The sequence below is a fragment of the Benincasa hispida genome, chromosome 2 (genome assembly GCF_009727055.1).
Source record: "Benincasa hispida cultivar B227 chromosome 2, ASM972705v1, whole genome shotgun sequence".
Taxonomy (NCBI): domain Eukaryota; kingdom Viridiplantae; phylum Streptophyta; class Magnoliopsida; order Cucurbitales; family Cucurbitaceae; genus Benincasa; species Benincasa hispida.
This window is the reverse complement of record NC_052350.1, coordinates 8,524,756-8,551,493: the sequence shown is the minus strand read 5'-3', so window position 1 is coordinate 8,551,493 and position 26,738 is coordinate 8,524,756. Positions and strand designations below refer to the sequence as shown.

General features: G+C 37.9%; 1 protein-coding gene across 6 annotated transcripts in view; it reads left to right on the top strand.

The window, feature by feature from the left end:
• Positions 1 to 26,738, top strand: part of LOC120070992 (serine/threonine-protein kinase ATM) — a 145,571-nt gene that overhangs the window by 21,901 nt on the left and 96,932 nt on the right. For all 6 annotated transcript variants that reach the window (XR_005480101.1, XR_005480102.1, XR_005480103.1 and 3 more), the window contains exons 14-24: positions 1,759 to 1,800; positions 1,943 to 2,013; positions 2,950 to 2,998; positions 4,170 to 4,241; positions 15,747 to 15,872; positions 15,956 to 16,042; positions 16,120 to 16,307; positions 22,452 to 23,052; positions 23,137 to 23,208; positions 23,318 to 23,479; positions 25,586 to 25,711. Coding sequence is in view for 3 of the 6 variants with exons in the window: in XM_039022968.1 (XP_038878896.1) it covers positions 1,759 to 1,800; positions 1,943 to 2,013; positions 2,950 to 2,998; positions 4,170 to 4,241; positions 15,747 to 15,872; positions 15,956 to 16,042; positions 16,120 to 16,307; positions 22,452 to 23,052; positions 23,137 to 23,208; positions 23,318 to 23,479; positions 25,586 to 25,711 (1,596 nt within the window). In the remaining 3 variants the exon portion in view is untranslated. The remainder of the gene's footprint in view (positions 1 to 1,758; positions 1,801 to 1,942; positions 2,014 to 2,949; positions 2,999 to 4,169; positions 4,242 to 15,746; positions 15,873 to 15,955; positions 16,043 to 16,119; positions 16,308 to 22,451; positions 23,053 to 23,136; positions 23,209 to 23,317; positions 23,480 to 25,585; positions 25,712 to 26,738) is intronic.

Genomic DNA, 26,738 nt, shown 5'->3' with positions numbered 1-26,738 from the left:
TTTACCAATGACATCTTTCTTTATTGGCTTCTTTCAACAGAAAGTTATATACATGTATCAATTTTAGACACAACCACCTTTGGAGCATAAAAGATGAGGAGATAACATATTGGTAAGCAAGCAAGGATCAAAGTGAGGCAATCTCCTTTTGACTTTTGAGATAGGATCTTTGTCTTAATTAGATAATAAATTGGTAGTCAAGTGAGGATCAAAGTGAGGCACCCTCTTGGTTGTTCACGTCCTTGGTAGATTGGTACTAATGCAAGAGGAAAAGGGGTTATAAGGTTTGGAACGTTAGAGTCTATTTATCACACCTACAGTTCGCACTCTTGTCTTTTGTTTAGGTCCAAGGAGCTTCTTTAAAAATTTGAATAGGCTATGTTAGGCCCGCCTTAATATTACTAGGGTAAGAGTGAGTTATGGTATTAATTGTACTGCCGCAAAGTTCGATTCATGGGCTTCTTTGGTGGGTTGTGGGGTGGGCCATTTTTTCTTCCATCTTAGTCTTCCAGTTCCCTTGTGTGGTAGCTTGGAAGAGTGCCTTTTTGGAACCTGGTTCTAGAAAAGATTAAAAGTGTCTTTGAAGTTGGAAGAGGACTGACTTTGTTAGATTCAGCCATCTCTTAGGCTCAGCATGGTCCTCCCTATCCAAAGCCTTCACAAATTACTCTATACAAGATATTTGCTTAATTGAAATGCTTTCATCTCTTCAATCCAATTATGATATTTTTCATCTAAGTTGTATTTGTTGTTTTGTATTTGTAGTTTTTGGAAACTTGTATTTCTTCTCATTAGTGGAATTTCCTTTAGGGATATGATGAGGGCACTATGATTGTGTTAACCTAGTTGAGATATCCTGGTGTGCCTGCTGATTCCCTCGTCCTATGATTCTTTTTGCTTTTTACATTTCATTAATTTGAGCATTAGTCGCCTTTCATTTCATTAATGAAAAGTTCTGTTTCTATTTCAGAAAGAAAAAAAAAAACCTTGTCCAGAGACGTTTAGGGCTAGGAAAAGGTTGAAGAAGAGGGTGGCTTGCATTTGGTTAGATGGGTATTAATGTGAAGGATCTAGTTTGATGGGAATTGGTTGTATCAGCCTTTCTTGATTCTCTTTTAGTTTGGGGAGGAGAGATATCCATTTTTGGTCCCCTAATCCTTCAATGGATAGATATATATTCTCCCGTTCCTTTTTTCCTTTGTTATGCGTCCCTCCTCCCCCTCCTAGAGTGTCTCCTCTTTCTCCCTTCTTTGGAAGCTTAAAGATCCTTGAAAAGGTAAAACTTTTTTCATGGTAGGTTCTTTGTGGGATCTTTTTGCACCCTGGTGGTTCTCCAGGATAAAGGAAAAGTCCTTTGACAGCCTTGTATCCTCCAAGGGAGGATAAAGGTAAAGTAAGGCAAGCTTGTATTTTTGCAGTTAATTGGGGGTATGGCTGGAGAAAAATAGTCGGTTTTTTAGGCATGTGGAGAAGTTTTCAAATGAGGTATGAGATATTCTCTGATTTAACACCAAGTGGGCCGGTAGGCGTTGATCTCTCCACTTTTTGGTAACTATTGGATAAGACTCTCTTTGGATTGGATTCCATTTCTTAGTTAATTTTAAGACTTCGGGACTTTTTTTTGTATATCCGTTTATATACTTTCATTTTCTCAATGAAAGCTTAGTTAAGTGTTAGTTTGATCACCAAAAGTGATTGTACGCATACATTTTAACGCTATTCTATATTGATGTTCACTGTATTTGAGAATGAATGCAGGCGGAATCTGCTCTGTTGCTTCTTGGAAAAATAATTGAACGAGTGAGTTCCAGAAGAATTTACTTTCTTGTTTTCTCTTTTGATTAGTTAGGTTGAGTCTTTCCACTGTATTGTAAAGTATTGTTTACATCCTAGAACATTCTAGTTGTCTCAGAGTCCCTCATATAGCAGCTTCTTTGTTCAGGATTTAATGAAGACGTGTGTGATTCCTCAAGATGTTTGGGAACATTTATTTTTCAAACAAATGCCGTCAATGTGAGTTGTTCTCATTTTTTTTACCCTTTTTAGTCCTATTGGAGATCTTTTGAATCCTCTAGTATTTTGACCCTTTTTCAAATGAACATATTTTTTAAAATTATAATTATGACTATTATTAAGAAAACTGTGTTTCTTATTAAAAAAAAAACTAACAACATAAAGATTTCAAAAGATCTGTCCCTATATTACTATGAAGCGAGCTGCATTGTTCTGTTGTGAGTGTGGGGGAGGATCGGTGGCATCTACCTTTTTGATCTTTGGGATGAATCCAAACTTTCTTTTTTTGCATCATTGACCACATGGTTCCATGATATCATCTAGTAAAATATCTGTAATGAAATAATTTAGTTTCAAAGTTCAAATATTCATTTTTTTTGAGGCTCCCACGTTAGAAAAATCAATGAACCTCACAATGTTTTTAAGATAGTTGAGCTACTCCTCTTATTGCTAATTAGTTTTGAGATGGAACCTCATGTTATCTAAAATGGTATTAGAGTCTATGAAGTCCAAAAGGGCTTTCAGTCCAAGAATGGTGAATCCAAAGAGGCAGCATCTTGAGGAGACATGTTGAGGATCCCACATTTGGAAAATCAATGGACCTCATAATGTTTATCAGATAGATAGATTGCTCCTTTCATTGTCAATGGGTTTTGTGATGGAATCCATGTTATTTAGTAATTTCCATGGAAAGTTGATCAAAGATGTGCAATACACATTTGATCCAAATGAGGCTACAAAATCTGGTGGCTCAGAGATGGGTTTTCATAATTCCTTTTCAATCAAACTTTGCATGTTCGTAATGTTATTCTAACTATATGGTCATGAATTATGATGCCATCTAGAGGAGTCTAGACTTCAGACTCTGTGCTAGTCATATTTCACAGGATTTTGGGTAGAGTGCGATCTAATTATGTGATTATGGTTGTCTTGCAGATCTGCTTTGTACTTAATATCTTGTTACTTCTCGAGAAAAGGGTCTCAAGTAAGTTGTCTTGCTGGAATTTTAGCCTCTGCAGTCTGCATATGCCACTTGATCACTATTTACTTTTCAATGTTCAGACTGTAATTCTCCATTTGTCCAGTAGCTGTAATTGCTCTATCTTTGGGTTTTCACTGTATTTCGGTTTCTTAAGAAAATGGTCTTAAACAAGTTGCTTTAGCTGGAATTTCTGTCTCTGCATATGTCATCTTGATCACCATTTACTTTGTAATGCTCAGATTGTCAATTTGTCATTTGTCTAGTAACTGTAATTGCTCTATCTTTTAGTTTGCAATATATTTCGGTTTCTTAAGGGGGAATATATTGAAAAAGTTTGGTGTAACTACCAAGTGAACAAATAAGTTATTACTTTTGTGTCAGAATGAAAATTCGATTATTTGGGGTTAGTTTGTTATGGCTTTTTGTTTGGAAAGTAATGAAAACAACAGAGTGTTCATACTTTATATGGATTTGAAAATTCATAGATGGTCAAACAAGTGAAAATCAATATCAATGGGAAGAAATGAGCTCAAATAGAAGAACTTATACTTTGATACCATGTTAATTCACTATTGAACCTAAAAACTTAAGTTGATGGGTTACGCTAAATTTAGTTATATCACTACTTCAACTAATAAGACCTTTTTTTTGTTTTGTTGTAATCAATGAACTGGTTCTGTTTTTGTGAAAAAAACAATCTTGTTAACAATTTATCATAATTAAGAATTCAATCAAAATCACAGGTGATCTCATAGCACAATATTCTTAGACATAGCCTTCCCATCTTCTTAGATATAACCTTCCTATGGGAGAAAAATAGGAAGAAAAATCCTAAGCAAGTACTTAAGCCAACACTTCCACAAAGTTTAGTCAAAGTAAAAAGGGTGTTTTTCCGTTCTGCATTGATTAGGCAAGATATGTAGAGCGAACAGACATACTTTAAGCTTCACAATGGGTGGATGCATTTACCGTTTGAGTAGTATAGATTTTCCTTTGCTTGAAATTCTTTTATTTCCATTTTCTCTTAATATTGAGTTAGCCGTTTGAAGATGTGCCATGTTGTTCTGGTGGTTGTTTGATATATGAGATTCAATTGAGGAATGAACTCCCGACTCATGTATTTTATTATTATTATTGTTATTATTATTTTATTCGATGTATTATTGTCATCCAGGGTGACCTTCGGGACATTTTCCATCTTAGGAAAAACCTTTTGAGAGCAGTTCTAGGTCTTCTTAACTTGAAGGTTTATTCCTCTTACTTACTGATTTCTGAGTTTTGAATTTTGAATTTTTCAATATTTTTATAATGGCTGAGTCTTAAATATGTAGCAGCCAAACAGCTAATAGGTCAATCATTAAACTTATTGATTGATTGGTAGCATTTTTGTTAGCTGGACCCCCATTCTATAGAGGGGTCTCTCTTTCTTTTTGGGCTTTATTTGCTTGTATACCTTAATATTTTTCATGTTTTCTCAATGAAAGTTGTTGCCTTTATCAAAAATCCTAATCAATTGAAGATTTGACTAAGATACGCCAATTCACCCTAACCATATTACATCAAATACTCGATTATATTCTAGATTCGAGAGATTTAATTATTTTTTTTGTTTCATTGGAGTGCATTTATTTTCCTTGATTAGTACTCTGTTTCTTGTTTTCAGATGGCCCTATGTTTGTACTCTTTAATTCTATACCCTCTTTTTGTTTGAAGTAAGTTGAGCATTAGACTCTTTTCATTATATCAATTTTTTTTTTTGTTTCCTTTAAAAAAAAAAAAAAAGACTTAGAGTCATATATGTAGGTATGCTCGAGTATACTAGAGGACCCTAAACTAAAGGAATGCACAATTATAATAAGTTACATTTTGATCCGTGGGAGTACTTGCATGCTATGACCTTTATGATGCTTAAAATAGGGAAATAATGATGGTAAAACTTAATCATGCAGATTTTTTTTTTACCTCTCCAAGGGCACAAGTATATACCTCTTAGAGAGCAAGTAATACTGGGTGAGTAAAACTGAGATTGGACACAGGGACTGAATGTTGTACAACTGTAAGATAGCCAAGCGAACTCGATGTAGTGCAGGACAAAAACTCAACAAATACTTCAATAAAAACTGACTCAATACAATAGTTTCCGGTTCGTAAAATTTGAAACACACCGTGGATGAAGAGAAATTGAATTAAAAAGGCTGGCTATGGTCTCCCACCATTCTCCCTTTCACTTGTTTGCTTGGGCATGGACATTACTGAAGTAAACACAGGATCCTACTTATCCTACCTCTTTCAAGGAGAATGTTAAGCACAACAGATGTCATGTCTGTGATTGATTTGATGGAATATAATCCGTCCTTCTTTGCTTATGAGTCATTACACTATGTCTAGTGTAATTTGGTAAACAACTCTTCACTCTTATTCATCATCCTTTCCTCCACTCTTGGTTTTCATTTCTTCAGTTAAAGTTTTTTATCAGAAACTTATGATTTTGGTGCATCTTTTAGTTTTTAAAGCTTCCATTTTTCTTCCCCTTTCAAAAAAAAAAAAAAAAAAAAAAAAAAAAAAAAAAAAAAAAAGAAAAAAAAAAGAGAACTCCACTGTTAATCTACTAGTCATCCACATAGCCCCAACCTTCTCAGGCTTGGACCCCGGTTGGTTGACAAAACGGATGGAGGTTTATATTGATTGATCTCTCACTAGAAAAAGCCCAGATGTCCATGACGTGACCTTACTTACAAGCTACCTGGTAAGTGGTGTTCTGCCTGAGCCTCCCAAATAATCTAGCCACTCATAACTTGCTTAACATAATTAAGATGAAGACATAATAACCATTAAACTTTTTAAATGAAATAAGATTTCAAATCAACAATAATTTGAAAACAACATGAATATGTAAATATCAATACAATCTAGTAAGAAACTAGAGTTCTGTTTCGAAGCTCTTCACTTTCTGCTCGGAGATAGGTTGCTGTCCAAGAGAATCATTGGCTCAACAGGTTTTGTCTCTCCAGAAATGTGGGTGAAATTTTTGCTCCAACCTCTCTATGTCTATCTTTTCCTTGCAAACTTCATTCCTCAAATACCAATCTTCCTTTAAATTACCGGGCTGAGGAGTTTTGATCAATTGCAGTTATAGATTACCTTGCAAATTTTTGTTTTGGAAGATTTCTTTGAACCTTTCAAGATTAGTCTCTGCCTTGGTTGATTAGTTGTGAGATTGCTTAGAGTTTCGTCCCCTCTTGTTTTCTTTGGATTGTTTAGTTCTTTGGATAGATCTTATGCTTTGTTGTGGAAGGGTTTGCCGTCTTATTTTTATATACTTGTATCTTGAGCATTAGTCTCCTTTCATCATTTCAATGAAAAGTTAGGGTTCCTTTAGAAAAAAAAAAACACTAGTTGTCATGTGGGGTTTCTGCACCAATATCCTATTGTGGCAGATTACTTTTATGCGTTGAAGTAGAACTTTGTTGGTGGTCTCTAGCTCAAGGGAAATGTCCTCTATACGTACAAATTGAAGGCTCTTAGTGGATGCATCATCAACATAATGAGGCTTTTTCTTTCCCTTATTTTTGCAGCGCAAACTAACTGCTAGGTGTCATGGTCATTCTTGTCTATGGCGTGTTGCCCGTGGTCGCATGCCCATGTTTAACTCCTTTTATCATACTTTCATGTTGTGTATTTTATTATGCAAGTTAGTTTACTTTTTATGTACTTTTGTTAGTGAGCGACTCCTCACCATTTTCATATGCAAGGGTGACATTCACATAAAAACTTATGATATACTATATGGGGGTAAGAGTAGTTGTCAAACATTCATATCTGAAGTTGTATGCTATCTAAGCTGTTGTTGTCCCTTATTGCTTATTGGCTTAGAACAATCATTTTCTCAAACATGCTTTCAAACATTTGCGAAAACCTTTTTCTCTAACCTCATTTTATACGTTTTGTCCAAAAACGGGAGGAGGTTACGAAATACGCCCGTTATGCCATTGGCTATATGAGTTTGAATTGGCTGACTTGTTTGAGGGCGAGAACAAGTGCCATGCAATTGCGATGCAAGTCTTAAGAAAGTGCGATTCTGGCACTAATGCTCCTTTGATTCCATTTCAGTGCAGTAATCTCATCATTTTTTCAGCATAAAAGACTGCAAGTGACTCAAAATTATCATGCTTAAAGCCTCACGTGTGACTGAAAACGTAACAAACTAATGAAAATTCCTTCCATTAAGATGCATAAACCTCATTAGAGGGCATGATTATTCCAAATTTAGGTTATAATAACTTGTTTTTTCTTTAATAGGAAGAAAAATTTCATTGAATGTGATGCAAAACTTCTCAAATTGGCCAAAAGATTAGTTAAACTATAGTTTCAAAAAGAGGAGATCAATTTACACCAAGTCACCAACTAAGAGAAGAGAAGGTAATAGAAGTGAGAGATGCATTGTAGTCTTGTAACTTGTTCCATATCGGTGAAAACACGAGAGTTGTGCTCAAGCCTTGTAGACAATAGGAATATTCATCAAGAGCACCTTCTCCATTTTGAAAGGATGTCCAAAGGGTGCTGTTGGAGGGCCATATGGCACTCAAATTCTTTATGGACGAAATCCCAGAATAATTTGGCATATTGTAGTGAAAGAACAAGCGGACATGAAATTTCGGCTATAATAACTTGTACTTCAACAAGTTATCAGTTGCCATAGCCATTGCCACTTCTTTTTTGTTTTTTGTTTTTTGTTTTCCTTCCAAATTAGAAATGGGAAGTGAGAAAGGAGGAAGGGGAAAGAAAAGAAGAGGAAAGAAGAGGAAAGAAAAAAATAAGAAAAGAAAGGGGAAAAAAGAGGTAGTAGACGATGGCAGTGACACCGGTGGCAACTATTGATGGAAAGGAAGGAAAAAAAGGCATAAAGAGGAGAGAAAAAAAAGAATGTTAACTTTTTTATTCTTTATTTTAATAATTTTTTTAATAAAAATTGTGTGCCATGTGAGCTTTTTGTTAGTAATCAATAGAATTTGACGACATGGACCAAAATGGTACTAAAATCAGACTTTCAGGGTTAAAATATCGAGTTAAAAAACTTAGGGACCAAAATGCTACTAAACTCAAATCTCAGAGATCTAAAGTGTAATTTTTCTTAGAAGAATTATGCATGGGTTTCATAGTTTAAAATTTAGGTCGAAATCGAGATTTCGATAAGCTTGAAATTTCGCTATGGGGGAATTTTGGTTTCTCCCCAATTTCTCGAAATGTTGAAATTCCTGTCGATATTTTGATATTTCTATTGAAATTTTGAGGGTTTTTTTTCCTTTTGATTTTTTTTGTAACAATTAGCTATGCTAGCTCAGTGGAAGTTTTTCCTCTTTTACCATAAAAAAATTTTATCTTCAAGAAACCACATATTTTTATTCAAATCTTTTCTATTGAATTTTCACATTATTTCACCTCAAATTTGTGAGTTCTTTATTGTTCCTCTTATTTTCTCTCAAGCTCTATCTACTTCTAGAGTTTTCTTTTTCTTCTTTCTTTTCCATTATATTGTGTTATATTTAACGTTATGCTTTTTACCTTCCTCTTATGTTTAATGTTATGATTTTTCAAACCTTACTATGTAATGTTATGTTAGTTTAATGCTATGATTTTTCATTTTTGTATCCATTTCACTCTATAATAAACATTTCACAATTATTTTGTATGCAAATATTTCATGTTCTTTAATTTTGTAATTAATTTTCAATATTTGATATTATTTTGTAATTATTTTTCCATTTCTTTTTTAAAATTATGCTCTCGCATCAATATTTACATAAATATTTTATAATATACACTTAAATGTTGTCTTACTTTATAGAAATGATGATTAGAAATGGTCAAGAAACGTAGAGACCAAAGAAATGGTTACTCAACGGCTCTCTCCTCCCTCCTCCCTCCTCAAGCCCTCAGGTGATCACCCTCCCTTCCCGACTACCCCTTCCTAATCCCAGTCCCCTCCCCTCCGGCCGGTACCTCCTCCTTTCTTCCCCTTCTCTTCCCTTGTATCCCCTCCTTTGCCTCTAGAACCCTTCACCTCCGTTTTAGCTAAACCCCTCCTCTGCATTTGAGCCAATCACCTCTGTTTTCGCAACACCATGGTACTAAAAAGCTGTCATATTTCAGATCATTATTTTTGTATGTGGAAGGAAAAGAATGGTTTCTGGCTGGAAGACTTGAAGAGTGGTAAAAAATCCTTCCTCTCTTCAGATGCTGCACGATGGTTGGATGTTAGCCTAGGAAGACTTTTGAATGGGCCAACCTTCGAATTTTTCCTCCTTAAGGAAAGAGTGGATCAGGGCTTCATCCGGTTAGCTATGTTTCATAGCAAGAATCAATGGTTCATTGAATGTGCAGTCTGGCCTTCTTCAGGAGGCAGAACAAATGTCCATATTCCTTACGGTGATGGTGTGACAGGGTGGCATGAGTTCAAGGAAATGGTGAGTCACTCTACTTCAGACCCTTCATCTTCTGGAATAATCTCTGATAACCTTCAAGCATCTTCAACAAAAAGTTTCTCAGATGTGGTGAAAGGTAAAAAGTCCTCCATCGATTCACTACCAGACCATTCTACTCAAACATCCCTCAGACCGCATCTCCAGCCCCCTGCCCCAAGCAAGTAAGAAACAGAGTAAGACCTACTTCTGGGTAAAAAAGGAATCTGATGTCCTCCAAGAAGACTTCCACAACCTATGGTTAGTATCAAGGCTTTTTGTACATAATGAATGGAAGGAAATAGCAAGTGTTTTGAGAGGCTCCTTCAACTCCAAAGTCACTCTAAATCCCCTGCACGCAGATATGGCTTTAATCAGAATTGAACAAGGAGACCTTGGTGAATTGATCGAGTCTATTGGAAAATGGCAACAATTTGGTCCTTTTCATCTTCGTTTTGAAAAATGGAATTCGAAAAAGCATGGAAGGCCAATAGCCATGAAAGGCTTTGGGGTCTAGTTGAGCATAAAAAATCTTCCCCTGGATTTTTGGTGCAGAAGTACTTTTGAAGCCATTGGTGCCTGGTCTGGAATGTATAGCTGTTGAGACCCTCAATCTCATTAATTGTCAAGAAGCCATAATTAGAGTTAAAAGAAATTTATGTGGTTACATCTCGACGACTATTGAAGTTAAACATGTAAGCCTTGGTAGTATTTTTTTGAATTTTGGGGATATACAGTGCTCGGAATCCCCTATTATTAATTCCGGTGAAATTTCTATTGAAGAGTTCTCAAATCCTTTAGATATATTACGTTTAAATCAAGTTTTGAAGGATGAAGGGGTCGATTCCCTGACCCTACATTCAGATTGGTCCTTTTTAGCTTCCTACCAGTCGGTTCCAAGCTACTTGAGGAACCCCAATACTCCAATGGAAAATATTCAACAGTCGATTGCCAATCCGAAGAGTCTTTTCCGGCCAAACAGAGTAGACGAAGGGGAAAGGTCGCCAGATGATAGTTGGAAAGGAAGAGGAAACGTCACAAATGAAAACGAAGAGTTGTCTTTAATGATGAAAGAGAAGATTCTAGCCGTTCAACTATTAAATAAAGTTGTCTCCAACAATTTATCTAATAAAGAGGAAGAAACTCTTTACCAGCCCTTCAGCCGATCCATCTTCCCCCCCAAAATGTTTTTTACACGTCAGAAATGCAACAGGAAGGTCAAGATTAAAATTTGAATGATTCAGTTTATTTATTCCCCAATAAATCAGGGGTATCTGAAAGGTCTAAAAAAGAAGGACAGGTCAGCAGTGTTTTTAATCTAGCCTCCAATATTATTGCCTACCACTCTGGAAATCCCCCAGGCTGCCATGCTCCAGTGCAAAACCAATCAAACACTTGGGCTCACTTCTCCAATGTCTTCACCTGGAGAAAAACCTCCTTAAAAAATAGATGGACAGGACTTCATGTCAGGCCCTTAACGACAACAAGTGTGGCTTCCGACCCTTCCATTTTAGTGCAGAGTGAAAGCAACCCAGACTTGTTAGAGGTAAGTTGCACCAAAATCCAACTCCCCTCTCCAACTTTAAATAAAGCCTTCCCCAGCCCTCAAACTCTGCATTTCAATCGCTCCAGTTTCAAAATTCCAGAGTCAAGCAACACCTTCATTAGGGGATTACATTGCTCCCCTCTAAAACCAAGAAGTTTAGAAATTCGGGAGTTTGACTCACCTTTTAGTGTAAGCAGTGCTGAATTGGATTTTTGCCCTGTTTCGAATCAAGATGAAAGGCTCCAAGACTCTGCCCTTGGAATAGACCTCCAGGCTTTATTCTCTATTGAAGAAAAGGATATCTCTTTGGAGCATTGCACCCTTTGCCCCACCTCAGTTCAGCCTCTAGAAATTCCAGAGCACCTATCCTTAATAGTTAAGGACTGCGGCTTCATATTGGCCTGAAAATCCCCTTCCCTGATAGCCTCCTCCCACTCTCCAGTTAATGAAGATCCTTTCATGGAATACAAGGGGTCCTAAAGACTTGAATAAGAGAATTGCACTTAGAAGGCTGCTCAAAAGCTTACATCCAGATGTAGTACTTATGCAGGAGTCAAAAAAGAGAGTTTCGATGCTGCCTTCATCAAATCTATTTGGAGTTCTAAAGAAATTGGTTGGGAATCAGTGGATTCTTTTGGAAAGTCTGGTGGTTTATTAACGATGTGGGATAACAGTAAAATTGAGGTTGTAGAATCCCTTAAAGGGGGATATTCTTTGACAATCAAATGTCGTACCTTATGCAAGAAAGTCTGCTGGGTTACCAATGTTTATGGGCCGGTAGATTATAAGGAGAGAAAATATGCATGGCCCGAGCTCTCAGCCAATGCAGGGTACTGCCCTGATGCTTGGTGCTTAGGAGGGGATTTTAACTTAACCCGTTGGAGTCATGAAAGATAACCAGCTGAAAGATATACCAAAGGCATGAAGCTTTTTAATGAATTCATCGATTCAGCCAATCTGTTAGAGATTCCTTTATCAAATGGGAAATTTACTTGGTCTAGGGGAGAAAATTCCAACTCTAAATCTCTACTGGACAGATTTTTTATTAACAAGGAATGGGACGAATTGTTTACTAATTCAAAGGTGAACCGCTAGGTACGACTTCTTTCTGATCATTTCCCTTTGCTCCTAAGTGCAGGAACTATTAATTGGGGCCCATCTCCATTCAGATTTTGTAACAGCTGGTTACTCAATAAAGAGAGTGTCTCTTCCATTGAGAAATCCTGGAAAAACAGCAACATAAAGGGATGGCCAGGCTATGTCATCAATGCAAACTTAAGGCTGGTCAAAGAAGCACTAAAAACCTGGTTAGCTGAATACCAAAAAGCACAAAACAGAGAGGAAATGGCCCTGTCAAAGGAAATAGCTGAAAAAAAAGTTTAGATTGACGCTTTGGGTTGGGATTCAGTGTTAGCAGCCAACATATCCAAACTAAAAACAGAATTGCTAAGAATCTATTTGCTGAAAGAAAGGGATCTAATACAGAAATGTAAGTTGAATTGGATGAAATTGGGAGATGAAAACTCTAGTTTCTTTCATCGGTTTTTGGCAGCAAGGAAAAGGAAGAATCAGATTATTGAGCTTCTTAACGACCTAGGGGTGCCTACAAACTCATCCAAGGAAGTTGAAGGAATTATCCTAAACTTTTATGATTTCCTCTACTCTAAATTCCCAGGTATTAGGTATTTACCAGCCCCTTTAGATTGGCCCCAAGTCTCACAAGTCCAGAATGCTATGCTCACTACAAGTTTCATGGAAGCAGAAATTGTTTTGGCCCTCAAATCTTTGGGAAAAAATAAAAACCTTGGTCCAGATGGCTTTACTTCAGAGTTTCTCTTAAGATTCTGGCCTTTAGTCAAGGATAATTTTACTAAGCTCTTTGAGGACATTCATTCTAGTGGCAAATTGAACACGTGTGTAAGAGAAAACTTCATTTGCCTTATCCAAAAAAAAAGAAGATGCAGTCTCCATCAAGGACTTCAGACCAATCAACCTTATTACCCTACCTTACAAAGTAGTGGCAAAGGTTCTCGCAGAAAGATTGAAAAAAGTAATGAATTCTATTACCGGCCCATCTCAGAATGCTTTCATTGAAGGAAGATAAATTCTTGATGCTGTCTTGATTGCTAATGAAGTGGTGGAAGATTACAGAGCAAAAAAGAAAAAGGGTTGGATACTAAAAGTCGATATGGAGAAGGCCTTCGATCGGGTGGATTGGTCTTTTCTAGAGAAGATTTTAATTGCAAAAAATTTCGACTCCTGGTGGAGTTCATGGATTTTGGGCTGCATTAAAGACCCTAAATACTCAATCATCATCAATGGTAGACCCCGAGGTCGTATTCTAGCTTCAAGAGGTATTAGACAAGGAGATCCCTTGTCACCTTTCCTCTTTATCTTATTAAGTGAAGTGCTCAACTCTATCATTGAAAAGCTGTACGTTAATGGAGTATATGAGGGCTTTGTGGTTGGAAAGGAGAGGATCCATGTTCCATGGCTCCAGTTTGCAGATGATACTCTCATTTTTTGCAAATATGAGAACGAAATGCTTCTAAAGCTAAAGGAAGCAATCGGTCTCTTTGAATGGTGTTCTGGTCAAAAGGTTAACTGGGAAAAGTCAGCCCTCAGTGGAGTTAACATAGCAGAAAGTGATCTATCAAATATGGCTGGTCTTCTTAATTGCAGGGTCGAAGCCCTCCCCATCTCTTATCTTGGTTTACCCCTTGGAGGCTATCCTAAGCAATGCTCCTTTTGGCAGCCTGTGATAGAAAAGGTACATCGGAAGCTAGATAAATGGAAACGATTTAATCTCTCAAGAGGTGGAAGAGCAACGCTTTGTTCTTCAGTTTTATCAAACCTCCCAATATACTATATGTCTATCTTTTCAATGCTGGACTCAGTGGTTTGCTCCCTAGAAAGATTAATCCGAAACTTCTTTTGGGAAGGCCATAAAGGAAGCAAAATCAGTCACCTGGCTAAATGGAGTTTAGTCTTTCAATCTACTTTAAATGGAGGTCTTGGTTTGGGAGGACTCAAAGCCAAGAACACGGCTTTGCTTGCCAAATGGGGCTGGCGGTACATGATGGAGGGGAATTCCTACTGGAGAAGGATCATTTCCAGCATCCACGGCAAAGGGCCTTTTGATTGGCACACATCCGGAAAGTATGGGAATAGTTTGAGAAGCCCATGGATAAACATTTCAAAAAGCTGGTCCAAGGTTGAAAATTTAGCTCCCTTTACTGTTGGAGAGGGGAATAGAGTTAGCTTTTGGTCAAATCCTTGGCTTTTCCCTTCTGCATTGTCTTCTCATTTTCCATCTCTGTTTAGGATCTCCTTATTACCAAGGGGTTCCATAGCTGAACATTGGGATCACTCTTTAAACTCTTGGTTCATCACCTTTCGAAGGCTGCTAAAGGATGAGGAGATTGCTCACTTTCAAGCACTGCTGCTTGCTTTATCAGAAAAGGCAGTATCTTCTAACCTGGATAGCCGTCATTGGTCCTTGGAAGCATCAGGTTTTTTGACATTCAAGTCCCTCTCAGCCCACCTCTGTTCCAAGCGACCTATGGAGTTCTACCTTTTCAAAGCTCTTTGGAAATCTAAAAGCCCAAGGAGAGTGAACATTTAGATATGGATTATGCTGTTTGGCCTATTGAATTGCTCTATGGTTCTGCAAAGAAAGCTTTATTCAGTCACTCTACTACCCTTTATTTGTCCTCCATGTAATTCGGCTAGTGAAGATTTACAACACCTTTTCTTTTCATGCACATTTGCAGAAAAGTGTTGGTGGTCTTTCTTTCAGATGTTTAATTTTGTAGGAGTTTTTGGTGATAGTCTCAGAGGCAATCTAAACTATCTTCTCTCGAGTCCCTCTCTACCAAAAAAGCCTCGGCTGCTGTAGATCAACATGGTCAAGGCTATACTTTCTGATATTTGGTTCGAAAGAAATCAGAGAATTTTCCATGATGCTGGAAAAAATTGGGAGTTTCGCTTTGATTCAGCTAAAAGGAATGCTTCGGCTTGGTGCTCTTTGAACAAAGAATTTGATGGCTTCTCAATCCAAGACATTTTTCTTAATTGGCAGGCTTTTATCTTCCCAGCATTTTAACTTTTTCCAGTTTCTATCTCGGGGATCTTTTCATTCTCTAAAGATGTATTCGTATTTCTTTTCTAGTAGGCTCGGGCTTTTACTTGTTTGCTCTTTATGCTCTTTGTATAAATCTCTTGTACTTTGGAGCATTAGTCTCTTCTTATATTGCAATAATAAAGAGACCCGTATCCTTTTCAAAAAAAGAAAAAAATGTCAATTATAGTTAACTAATTATTACAATTTCCTTCGGTTTCGATAAAGTTCTCCGAAATTTTCATCGATATCGATATTTCCATAGAATCGGGGCCTTGATATTTCCATTGATATCGATATTTCGAACCTCGATGGGTTTTACTCTAATGGATGAAGTTAATTCTGATTCTATAAGTTATACATTAAGTCTGTTTGTTGATATTTTTTTTTGGATACGATACTTGTTGAAGTCGTTTAGTTAAATATTTTCCATAAATAGCTCACTTATAAAGGCTCCTTTTCCATTTCTATAACTCTCTTTCTCTCTAGTATAATCTTGCCCGCACGTGGCACACACAAAAACTCATGTCTGATTCCTTGAAATTGTATTATTAGATATACGAGATTAAATACACTTGCTAATAACATTGTGAATGGTTTGCTGACAACTGCTTCTGCTTTATGTAGGAGGTTGCTAGTTTCAACGAGCAGTTGATAGTCTTGTTGCCTACAGCTGTTCATGCTCTTTGTGTGGGTTGTGCTCCTTCAAGAGATGTTACAGGGGTTTTAGATGAATGTTTGAAGAAAGATGTGGTTTGATAATAGTATCTTTCCCCTATAAATTAAAGATAAATTAGAGGATTTTCTTGGTGATAGAAAATTGATTATATTTGCAGAAAGAAACTTCTCAAGATTGGTCGCAAGAAATTTTCGAGTGTTCTGTGGAAATTGTGGCCAAAATACATCTTAGTTCTAGTGTTAAGGTGGGGTTTTATTGTTTGCCCTGCCTTTGAAATTATAGCTATGTAGTTTCTCACTTTGTCTATTACTGTTGATTCAGATATGCCCATCCCGAGGCCGTAAGGCTATTCATTTGCCTCGTCAGATCAGAGATCCATTGTTGGATGAAATGGAGACTTATGTTCTTGGAGCATTGATTGATATGGAGAGGGAAAAAGTTCTTCCTTCGAATATCTTCATTTTATGTGCTCTAATGGCAAACTTCATTGATGGTTCAACTTCGATAAGGTTTTCATCATCTTGTACATTCAATATCTTTCTCATCCACTCTTAAGTTTTCTCTGTTCTTTTTCTTTTTTTCTTTTTTGTTTTTTTGTTTGAAAAGAAAGCTGACAAAATTTCCATTAATACTTGAAAAATTAAATAAAGCACAAAAAAAAACAAGATTACGAATCGATCACATACATATCACATTTTCATGAAACTACCAAGATAAGTTATAAAAAAGACCTCCCAATTATGAAGTTTTGTTTCTTTGATATGAGATTACACATGCCAGTGCCAACTTACACACGAATCTAGCTAATATTTATGTTGAAATACGTTGAATTAGCCCTAAGGGAACTTTTGTAATTTATACTATATTTGCTAAATTAGGGTTTCACCTCATTCTATTTATATTTGAGGTTGGGTCTATTGTACGCATGACATTAAATAATAAGTTCTTTTCTACCGTGGTTTTTCTTCCCCGAATTAGGGTTTTCCACGTAAACTCCTTGTGTCATCTTCTTTTCTTTTATTTCAATATGGTATCAGAGCAAGGTAATGAAACCCTAGCCCCGATAGAAGAAACTCAGTCATCAAACTTGATAGGTGAAGGTACGCTGACTAATGAGGCTGTGATTCAAGCAGCAGTTGACCGCTATCTCCGAACCATTATCCCAGGTGGCTCAGCCGAACAGCAGGTGGTGGTGAGCCGAACAGCAGGTGGTGGACTTGCTCCAGCCGGCGCGTCGATTAGCTTCCAGACTCAGCCGTTCCAGCTGAATACCATCGAGGAAGGTCTTTTCGCTTTGCACGCTCTTCAGCCGGCGCACGTGAGTGGTTCACAACTGTTCGGATCCTCGACTTCGCACGCGACCGTTTCAGCTTCGCATGTTCTCTAGCCAGCGCACGCGAACGATTTACAACCGATCGGTTCCTCGGTGTCGCACAGAACCGGATCTGCACCAGATGGTCGTGGGTTTACTCCAGCTGTTGGGTCGGGTCAGATCGGCGTGATTTCTTCAACCTCGTAGCCGATCGTCGAGCCTTCTATCCGTTACCCACCATCACAGCCGTCTGGGAGCAGCCAGTCATGGGTTGCCGAACTTTGCCGCCGGTGGACTTCCGGCAATATCTTCTTCACAGTACCATGGTAGACAGCTTCTTCCTCATGTGTATCCAGTTCAGCCTCGGTTTCGAATGGGTGATTCCGTTGAAGAAAATCCCATGGTTTTTGGACAGAAAAATTCCAGATCTGAATCTCATGGGGAACTCCAACAACAATTGGTTAGTCTCCAGCAACAGATGGCCGCCCTTGGAGCCAGATTGAATGGCCATGATTCTTCCCTGATGTATTCAGAAAATCCGGTATCAATATTCCCTACTCTTCCTACTACTAATTTTTTATCTGGAACTATTGGAAATTCTGCAGGAATGATCACGGGAGAGAAGTTGAATGGGCAAAATTACTTCTCTTGGTCCCAAACAATTAAAATGGTTCTTGAGGGACGCCATAAGTTTGGATATTTGACTGGAGAGATACCACGACCGAATCCTGGGGATCCTTAAGAGCGTGTCTGGAAGGCAGAGGATTCTTTGCTCCGCTCAATGTTGATCAGTAGCATGGAACCACAAATCGGGAAACCTTTACTCTATTCAGCCACTGCCCGAGATATTTGGGATGCAGTCCGACGGTTATATTCGAGGGGTCAGAACGCATCCCGCCTGTATACTCTACGTAAACAGGTTCACGAATGTAAACAAGGGAACATGGATGTAACGTCATACTTCAGCAAGATGTCGTCGTTATGGCAAGAAATGGATTTATGTCGGGAGATCATCTGGAACTGGCCACAAGATGGAATTCAATACTCCAAGATAGAAGAGGTTGAGCATGTGTATGTTTTTCTTGCCGGGCTACACCCTTGATAATTCCAGCGTCTCTCCCTTCGTACCTGTGGGGAGATACGGTTCTTACCGCAGCTCATTTAATTAATAGAATGCCTTCACGAGTTCTAAAGTTTCAAACCCCTCTTGAGTGCTTCAAAGAGTCCTATCAATCTACCCGTCTTATTCCTGAGGTTCCTCTTCGTGTGTTTGGGTGTACAGTCTTTATTCATACTCATGGTCCACACCGGACTAAGTTTGCTCCACGAGCTAAAAAATGTGTGTTTGTCGGGTATCCCCTTCATCAGCGAGGCTATAAATGCTTTCATCCATCTTCCAGAAAATATTTTTTCACTATGGATGTCACGTTCCTTGAAGATAAACCGTTCTTTCCCGTTAGTCATCTTCAGGGGAAGACCACGAATGAAGAGACTAATAGTTCCACGTACTCCGTACCCATTAGCCTCAATCTTGAGCCTAGTCCTAATATTCCTGAACCTGAGCCTAGCCCCAATGTTCCTGGACCTAGTTTATCTAGTCTTGAACCTAACTCTGCTCCTGTTGTTCCCGTGTCGGTTTTCTTCCTACTAGACAAGTGCCCTGGATAACATACTATAGGAAGAATCTCGGAAAGGAAATTCAGGAAACCTCTGGTGTTCCATCGGAAAGTGTCCAAGCGTCGGAACCAGCTCAGGTTCAAGATCCCGTTGTTTCAGAGGAGAGTCTTGAAGAGAAGTCTGGGAACATAGAAAATGATGAAATGAGCTCAGAGAAGGTTGAAACTTCAGGAGGTAATGAGGTGTTGAAAGATCCTCAAGAAGATGCAGAATTGTATCAAAAGTCTGATACTGAAGAGGGATAGACGAAAACTGACAACTATGATACCACTCTGGATATGCCAATTGCTCTGAGAAAGGGAACCAGGTCATGTACAAAATACCCTTTGCATAGTTTTATGACCTATAGTAACTTATCTCCTGGTTTTAAGGCTTTTACTACTCAGCTGGATGCTCTAGCAATACCTACCAGTGTACATGCAGCCATGGAAGTTCCCGAGTGGAAAGCAGCAGTAATGGAGGAAATGAGAGCTCTCGAGGCAAATAAGACTTGGGAGTTAGTAGCTCTCCCTAGAGGTCACAAAACAGTTGGTTGCAAGTGGGTGTTCACAGTGAAGTATAAGTCTGACGGAACACTTGAGAGGTATAAAGCCAGGTTAGTTGCTAAAGGGTTCACTCAGACGTATGGGATTGATTATTCAGAAACTTTTTCCCCAGTGGCTAAGTTAAACACGATTCGTGTTCTTCTGTCTGTCGCCGTAAATAAAGATTGGCCCCTTCATCAACTAGATGTAAAGAACGCCTTCCTAAATGGTGAGTTGGAAGAGGAAGTTTATATGAGTCCACCTCCAGGTTTCGAAGCTAAGTTTGGGAATCATGTTTGCAAACTCAGGAAGTCTTTATATGGGTTGAAGCAGTCCCCTAGGGCATGGTTTGACAGGTTCACCGTGTTTGTTAAGTCCCAAGGGTTTGTTCAGGGGCATTCTGATCATACCTTGTTTTCCAAAAAATCACCCTTAGGAAAGATTGCTGTGTTGGTAGTGTATGTTGATGATATCATCCTATCAGGGGATGATACGGCAGAAATTGCTAAGCTAAAACAAAGGATGACAGGTGAATTTGAAATCAAGGATCTTGGTAGTTTGAGGTATTTTCTAGGGATGGAAGTGACAAGATCAAAAACAGGAATATTTGTATCTCAGCGGAAGTACACTCTGGACTTGTTAAAGGAAATAGGAATGACTGGATGCAAATCTATTGACACTTCTATTGAGGTCAATAGTAAACCTAAAAGTATTTCGGAAGGAGTTCCTGTGAATAAGGAGAGGTATCAACGCTTAGTAGGAAAACTGATTTACTTGTCTCATACTAGGCCCGACATCTCCTATGCTGTGAGGGTAGTAAGTCAGTTCATGCAGAGTCCAAATGAGGAGCACATGGAAGCTGTGACTCGAATTTTGAGATACCTGAAGTCCACCCCTGGGAAGGACTTGGTGTTTAGGAAACATGACACACGGAGCATCGAGGTATATACTAACTCAGATTGGGTCGGATCTGTGACTGATAGAAGGTCAACCTCAGGGTACTGTACCTTTGTATGGGGAAATTTGGTAACTTGGCGGAGTAAAAAGCAGGGAGTAGTGGCTAGAAGTAGTGCTGAGGCAGAGTATAGAGCTATGAATCTGGGAGTGTGTGAAGAAATCTGGTTGCAGAAAGTTTTATCTGATCTTCACGAGAGTAGTCCGGGGCCCATGAAGCTGTATTGTGATAATAAGGCTGCCATCAGTATTGCGAATAATCTCGTGCAACATGATAGAACCAAACATGTGGAAATTGACAGGCACTTTATTAGAGAAAAGTTAGACCGCGGAGCTATTTGTATTCCCTATGTACCTTCAGTTCAACAGATTGCAGATGTTTTTACGAAAGGGTTATCGAGACAGACGTTTGAAACTTGTATTAGCAAGTTGGATCTTGCCGATATCTACGTCCCAACTTAAGGGGGAGTGTTGAAATACGTTGAATTAGCCCTAAGGGAATTTTTGTAATTTATACTATATTTGCTAAATTAGGGTTTCATCTCATTCTATTTATATCTGAGGTTGGGTCTATTGTACGCATGACATTAAATAATAAGTCCTTTTCTACCGTGATTTTTCTTCCCTGAAATAGGGTTTTCCACGTAAACTCCTTGTGTCGGTCTTCTTTTCTTCTATTTCAATAATTTATGATATTCCTGCCTCCATCTTCTGTTGGACACTCACCAAGAATCATATCAAAATCTTTATTATGGATCAAAAGTTATGATTATGAGATGGTGACAATTAAACGTTTATATAGAATTGGAAACAAACTAATCATAGTCCTAGTTAATCAAAGAAACTAATCATAATCCTAATTAACCAAGGAAACTTAATCCTAATCTTATTAATTGAGGAAACTAATTCTAATCCTAATCAATTAAGGATTTGACCGAGATACTTCAATTTACTCTAATCCTACTACATCTTTTTTGCCATGTCAACTAAATAAAAGTTTTTGCTGGTCGTTGGAGGGAGGACCCCAGACTTGGGACCTTGGGATTAGAGGCAACTTGTTTGACATAAAGTTACCGATGTGGACAAACTTTACTAAGCTCCTTGAAGCCCTTAAGCAGGGCCTTGGCTATGATAAAGTTTTCTGGAAGCTAGAATTCAATTCACCGGAGATTTTTTCAACTAAGTCAACTTTTATCCATCCTTCAAAGCCAGCAAATAGGGTGAGAATCACTATGGTGGACTATGTGTGTGGATTAGGCGTGGGAAGGTAAAGTCCCTAAGAAGATTGAATTCTTCATGTGGACCATTTTGTATAGAAGTCTGCACACGACAAAGAAGTTGCCTAAGAAGTACCCTAATTGGGCCATTTCTCCGTTGGCCTTAGTCTTTGCGTTAGGAATGCTGAATCTCTTGATCATATTTTTATTCATTGTTCTTTTGCCTAGAAGGCTTGGTTCTCCCTTTTGTCTGTTTTTGAGATGCTGAGGTGCCTTCTAGCCAAGGTTGATGGTTGGATGATGGAATCTATTGAAGGAATGGGTCTTAGAGAGGGCTAAAATTTTGTGGAGGTGTGGGCTATGGTTCTCTCTCTCTCTCCTTTTTGGGGGATTCGTTTTGAACCACAAAACTCTTGGTTGCTAACACATTTGTATACCTGTTGAGCTATGCTTGCTTTTGTGGGCTATGACTTATTTGAGTAGAGTACAACATGCTACAACTTGATAAGAAATTCTTTTATAATTACAATCTCTCCATGATTATAATGATTGGAAGACTTTGTTAGTTTAGTTGGTTGGGATGTGGTTTTCTCTAACCCACCCTTAGGTTGTTATATATATATATATATATATATATATATATATATATATACTTGATAAGAAACAAACTTCTGTCTTTATAATACCAAATTTATGCATCTACTACCAAACTTGCATATGTTGTTGAACTATGTTCATCTATGGATACTTGTGTTGATAAATAGATTAGTGTCAATAGGTTATTGGAGTCAAAGAAAGCTTTCGAGTATCCAGCTAATTTTAACTTGGGACCTTTAGCGTGTCATTGAAATGTTAAAAAAATCTCCTTTTACTTCTTTGGGAAGCTTTGCTCTCTCTCTCTCTCTTCCCTACTCCCTCTTGGTCCTTATGTAGCTGTACTAATCTGACGTGTTCTACTTGCATCAACAGGCAATGGGAGAAAGCATCTTTGTTCATTTCCAGATTGGGCCGCTTCATTTTAGAAATGATGAATCATGCTGTTAATGTAATCCAAGGGTACTGCAGGGATATTAAACATCCCAATTTCTTTGGCTCTGATTCCTTCCTTGACATGACGGGCTCTGTTGTCACATCCTTTAGAAGTTTTTCTTCCAGTTCTATTTTCAACATGGAAACATGCTGTAAAGCTCTGGATGTTGATCTGTCTGGTGCATTCAATCTTTCAATGGAAAATCTTTTGAAAGCACTTTCTCACCTCTATCAAGAATATTCTATATCCAATAAGAATCTTCGTTTTGAAATAATCTTGAAAGATCTTGATGCACCTGTTTCTCCTGTGGAGAATTTCCCCCCGGCTGATGCTGAAGTGAGTAGAATTTTGGATATAGAATTGGATGTGAATAATGACTCCAATGACATGGATGTTAAAAGGAGTATGGCGCCTGGCATGCTTTCGGCAACAGTTTGGAAGTTGAGGATGATATCACTTATTTCAAGTTTTTCCTCAGTTTTGCTTGAAGCTACATGGGAGGTTCTGTTTGCACTCCTTGAGAACGAATGTGATTCAAAGGTGCATAGAACATTCATTGATAAGTTAATATTACCATGCTTTCTCGTTATAGGGGTTTTTTACTCATATGCATATTCTTTTTAGGTATGCGAAGAGATTATGTACCATCTCAGCCAAAATATCCTGTGGTCGTCTTCGGAAAAAGTTCAGAACTTGGTAAAACTAATCAGCCAATGCATGACACTGTTTCTTTGTAAGTCGCCTAAGAAGTTGAAAAAATGCAAGTGTTAATGATGACAGTATTCTCCCCTTGTTTTCTATGCAGATGAATATAATGGATAATATGATTAGTACAAAGGTAAATCTTAAGTTGGATTTGTCTAGCACACTAGACGCTGTTGGTGGTTTACTTAGGAACCTTTCATCCTTGCATGGGGTTGTAAGTAAGAATGGTGGTCGATTTCTTAAGGATTCACAATTTGAGAAGGTAATTTTTGGATCTTGTTCAGTTTAAAAATTGTTTGAAATCCCATAGTTAAACAAACATACTAAATTTTGTTTAGTATTTCTCCAATTTTTAAAATGGTCATGTACAACTTTGATTACTCTTCTATGCTTTGATTACTCTTCTATGCTGGTATTTTTTTTTAAAAGGAAACAACTTTTCATTGATATAATGAAAATAGACTATTGCTCAGAGTACAAAGAAACATAAAATTATATAACTCAAATAAAACTATGGGTCGGTAGATACATCAGATTATTTCAAAATAGGTTTACACAATCGTGGCATCCTCATCATTTTCCATTACAAAACAACCTCAAATGGGACATGTAGGTCATAGAACGATACATCAAAAAGGCTTAAGACATACAAACATCATTAACATAATTAAATGGTAGAAGTCTATAAATAGGAGTCTTCCCCCTCATGAATGGATAACAATTGAATAATACTTTTCCTTCAAGAATTCTCCAAGATTTGTAGTCTACATCAAATTTCTATTGGAATGCCTTTGTGAAAGGGCCTGATGGTGATAAAGAACACCAACCAGAATCCCAAACCTCCTACCTTAGATGCGGAAGCATCTTCTTTCTCCTCTCAATCTGTTAACTGGCAATTAACTCTTGAGGAAAGTTCAATGTGAAATTGCTTGAGTTCAAGCCAATATGACTAGAATTATTGCCACAAATTTGCGCATGCAGCAAGATGTAGAAAATCTTACTAAAATTTTATCATCTTTAAGCAATCTTCTAAAAAAGACAGCCCATGACAAATGAATCTTCATCCCAATGATTTGCAACCGAGGCATTTGGCATTCGACCAACTCCATACAGCCGAGGAAATCTCAGGCTGAAAGCCGAATTAGCCAACCAAGTGTCATGCCAAAATGAAATATGATTACCAATACCAAGCTTGAAAGAAGCAAAACTTTCCACTCGCATCCATACTCTTGAGTTGTTAATCCACATGATTTTAAGACTTAAACCACCCCAACCAGCCGTGTGTTATGAGAAACGGTCTCCGCCATGAATGCTATGAATCACTTTGCCCCATGAAGAATCTGGTTCATGCAATAATCTCCATCCTCATTTTGTAAGGAGATTCATATTCCTATTTTTCAAACCACCCACACCAAGACCAACTGCATTTTGGGATTTGGAAGCCAACTCCCATTTAACCAAATGATTGATCTTGCTACCACTATTTCCTTCCCAAAGGAATGATTTCATGATTCTTTTAAGGGTGAATTTTCTCTCTTCATGCCCAAGATCCAAAATTAAGTCAGGGGCAAACAAGGATTTCTGAAATGGAGAGTTGGGCTTCTGGAATTTAAGGTTGAGAAGAAACCAAAGAGATTCTGAAATTGATAAATTTGGATTTCACTGCATCTCTCACATCTATTACTTTCTTATCTCTTAGTTGATGTAATTTAAATTGATATCACCTTTTTGTAACGACAGTTTAACTAATCTTATGACCCAATTACAGAACCTTCTACCTAGGTAAACAACTAATTAACTACTGTCTAAAACAATTAACCATTGAAATGAACATTACAAAATAGTTGCTAAGCCTTGTCATTAAGACTTCTGTCTTGCATTTGAATTTTTCTTTGTATTGATTGTTTCTTTGTATCTTGAGCATTAGTCTCTTTCCACTATTTCAATCAAAACTTTGTTTCCTTAAAAAAAAAATGTAAATTACAAAATAGTTACTGATTATGCTACATCATGATGCTTCTTTGAGATTTCTAACGGAGGGAGACGAATTCTACAAGCTGGCTAGTCATTTAAAGAGCTTGACGTTATTGACGACTTGGACCCAGTTCAACAAGCTTCTTAGCAAGAAAAGAAGCTTAAGCTTCTGCTTGTGAATACCATTGAACTTTTGAAATGCTTAAAATAGCAGTGTCTTTAGGCAAACGTCAGGCCCATACTGAGTTGTTTTTTATTATTTTTTATGAAATACCTGATTTCGGAAGAAAATGAAAAATACACGGGCTTAATGTTTCTCTTCTTAATTTTTTTCTCAAATATTGTTGTAGACAACTTGATCAGTCAATAAAATAATGTTAATTTTTAATTGCAGAACTTGGTTCGGATTGGAAAAGTAGTGAACAGGATTGCTGAAACTGACCTTCTTGACTGGTTGGGGCGTGTTAAGCTTATTGATTGCATTTGTGACTTTATTTTAATCAATCCAGAAATCGGTCAGGTAATCATTTTGATGCATGAGAATACTTATCCTTATTTTTTATATTCCTAGCAAATTACAAGATGCATGAACATTTTACTGACCTCTTCTCATTATACTACAAAATAATATAATACAAAGAAAGGTCTGACGCCAACTTTTCAAAATGCACCAAACAAACCTAGCCTTTTCAACTTTATCCGTGCAGTTCTTTACTTTCTATTTGTTCCAACCATTATTCCTTCATGCCACAACATGGGTTTTGTGTTAGGAACCAAGGTAGTATGGGTTGCCTTTGTTCCACATTGGTTAGTGTGGGATGACCAATGTGGTACTTAAGTGACTTGGCTCTCCCACCCTAATAGTTGGCTTTTGGGGTGTGATTCTCCAACTAACAATGGTATTAGAGTCGATTGTCGACGTTTTGGAGTGGAACCGGCGGAAGGTCCTGACTGGGTGTGGTCGTGTGAAGTACCGTCGGAGTAGTCGCCAGGATATTGGCTTTCCGGGAATAGGGTATTGTTAGGAACCAAGGTAGTATGGGATGCCTTTGTCCCAAATTGGTTAGAATGGGATGACCAATGTGGTACTTTAGTGGTTTGGCTCTCCCACCTCAATAGTTGGCTTTTGGGGTGTGGTTCTCCAAGGTGCTTAAGTACTTAACAATGGTATCAAAGCTGGTTGTCGATGTTTTAGAGTGGAACCGATGGAGGGTTCTAATCGAGTGTGGCCAAGTGAAGTACTGCTGGAGTAGTTGTTGAGACGTCGACTTTTTGGGAATGGGGTATTGTTAGGAACCAAGGTAGTATGGGATACCTTTGTCCCACATTGGTTAGAATGGGATGACTAATGTGGTACTTAAGTGGCTTGGCTCTCCCACCCCAATAGTTAGCTTTTGGAGTGTGTTTCTCCGAGGTGCTTAAGTACTTGACAATGGTATCAGAGTCGATTGTTGATGTTTTGGAGTGGAACTGGTGGAGGGCTCTGACTGGGTGTGACCGAGTGAAGTATCGTTGGAGTAGCCACCTAGACGTGGGCTTTCTGGGGA